The following is a 2,500-nucleotide window of genomic DNA, read 5'->3' as shown; positions in this document are numbered from 1 at the left end:
ACTCTTGTTGGCACAGTGCGCGCCAAAAAGAAGGAGATACCGAAGGAGATGACGGACAAAGCTACAAGAGAGCGTGGATCAAGTGCCTTCCTGTACACAAAGGAAATGACTCTGGTGTCATATGTGTCTGATACATCCAAGACAACAAAGAAACTAGTGTTGCTCCTGTCATCTCAGCACACTCAGCCCAACATTGGCACTAAAGGAAAACCGGAGATCATTGAATTCTACAATTCAACAAAAGGAGGCGTTGATACGTTTGACCAGATGTGTTCCGGGAATTCCTGTTCGCGCAAAACAAGACGTTGGCCACTCTGTATTTTTTATGGAATGGTGAATGCTGCCAATGTAAACTCTTACATTTTATACAAGGAGAATATGGAAAGAGGGGGCAACAGAAAAGTCATATCATGCCAGAAATTCATGCTGCAGCTCGGGAAGGCCCTAATCACCCCATGGGCCACGTCACGGCTGGATTTACCCTTGCCCCGATCCTTGCAGTCCTTGATCACCACTGTCTGCAATGTACCATCACCAGGCAGTGCTGCAGGATCACCAGGGACATCTTTCTCAGCCAGCAGCGGTGCATTGGTGCGCTGTTGTGAGTGCCCGGTCAAGTCCGATAGGAAGACGCGTCACAGATGCAACAAGTGCGTCAAGCCGATGTGTCCTCGGCATCTGTATCCAGTCTGTGGTGACTGTATCTAACAGGTGAGTGTATATATAGTACTGTATGTGTTTCATTGATGTACTTTGAGTCATTTGAAGCATAATTTGCCATACTGCAAGTGTTGAATAGAAAAAAATTAATTTGGTATGTACTGAAAAATTTACCATTTTTTGTCTGTCTCCCATACAGATTGTATACGAGCTTGGGAGATGGGATTCAGCCAGTACGTAGTCCCATGACAGTAGAGAGTTCTACACCAACAAAAAACAAAATTCGGAAATCATTTTTTTTTGTCAATTTAATTAGTAAAGTACTCCAAGAAAAGACTATTTTTTTCTGTATTTTTGAAAAAAAAATAAATATATGATTTACAGGAGGATTTCATTTATAATAGCCTCAATAAGAGAGAAGGAGTTATATTTCATTCGTATGTGTTCCAAATAACAAGATTTTTTGGATAAGTATTTTATTTTAATTATTTAATTACCGGGTGAAATTCACCCAGGGTTACCTTTCATGTTACGGAAATGGAGGGTTACCGTTCTAGGGTAGATAGCCAAATGCTTAGAAATGGTAAATAGTCCTATGCATAAAATTTGTATCAAACGAGTACATTTGAAATAAATTCGCATTGTTATTGTAGTTACAGAATTTATAGCATTTTACCGTGAATTTGAATAAGGCACACACGCATATATATATATATATATATATATATATATATATATATATATATATATATATATATATATATATATATATATATTAATACATTAAAGTCTGGATTCTCTTAACGACCTCGGGATCAGAGCCCCAAGCGGAACCGCCCAAAGACTATAATATCGGACCGGCGGGGATTTGAACCCTCGTCCAGGATATCTGTATGCTAGTGACCATACCACTCGGCCACGAGTGGCTGAGTGGTATGGTCACTGGCATACAGATAACCTGGACGAGGGTTCAAATCCCCGCCGGCCCGATATAGTCTTTGGGCGGTTCCGCCTGGGGCTCTGATCCCGAGGTCGTTAAGAGAATCCAGACTTTAATGTATTAATATATATGGCTTATTTGAAATATATATATATATATATATATATATATATATATATATATATATATATATATATATATATATATGGACAACTACTGATGCAGCCGTTTTTAGTCTATTGCAGAACAAAGTCTTCAGACATACCAATTCATATCTGGGGGTTGGCCAGTTTTAAATACCAGGATCGCCAGTGCAGATTATTGATGGTGGTATATTTGATCTCATATATATATATATATATATATATATATATATATATATATATATATATATATATATATATATATATATATATATATATATATATATAGATAGATAGATAGATAGATAGATAGATTTTTGTGTGTATGTCCGTTTATGTGTGTGTGATATCTAAAGTGAGCAAGCGTAAATTTCATTATTGAGGAGGTTACGTCTAAAAGATCATCGTTGTGCCAGAACAGTTAGTAAACACTAGAGATATGCATTTATTGGGGTGTTTATGCCCCCGCTGATAGGAGTTTATACTGAACGGATTTCTTGGGGATTCTAATATCATATAAGTTCCCGTTGAGATACTACCACTAGAGAATTAGTGGGTCCTTAGACTAGCCAGAGTGTATTCGATTGGTTCCCTTTCCTCTTTACTCATACGCATGGTAGCACTTCTTCACTTAAGGAGTTTAATACTGCACTATAATTGTTCAGTAGTTACATTCCACTTGGTAATGGGAGAAGAGACCTTTTAGCTATGGCTAGCATCTCTTCCAGGAGAAGGACACTCCAAATTTTAATCAGTG

General features: G+C 37.6%; 1 protein-coding gene across 1 annotated transcript in view; it reads left to right on the top strand.

Annotated features, from left to right (window-relative positions):
- Positions 1–990, top strand: part of LOC137617835 (piggyBac transposable element-derived protein 4-like) — a 2,313-nt gene extending 1,323 nt beyond the window's left edge. The window contains exons 1-2 of the mRNA XM_068347784.1: positions 1–711; positions 860–990. The exon at positions 1–711 is cut by the window's left edge and continues 1,323 nt beyond it. Coding sequence (XP_068203885.1) covers positions 1–708 — 708 coding nt within the window. The 3' untranslated portion in view covers positions 709–711; positions 860–990. The remainder of the gene's footprint in view (positions 712–859) is intronic.
- The last annotated feature ends 1,510 nt before the right edge of the window (positions 991–2,500 follow it).

Source organism: Palaemon carinicauda, chromosome 24 (genome assembly GCF_036898095.1).
Source record: "Palaemon carinicauda isolate YSFRI2023 chromosome 24, ASM3689809v2, whole genome shotgun sequence".
Taxonomy (NCBI): domain Eukaryota; kingdom Metazoa; phylum Arthropoda; class Malacostraca; order Decapoda; family Palaemonidae; genus Palaemon; species Palaemon carinicauda.
The sequence above is the reverse complement of the archived record's forward strand: the minus strand, read 5'-3'. Positions and strand labels throughout refer to the sequence as shown.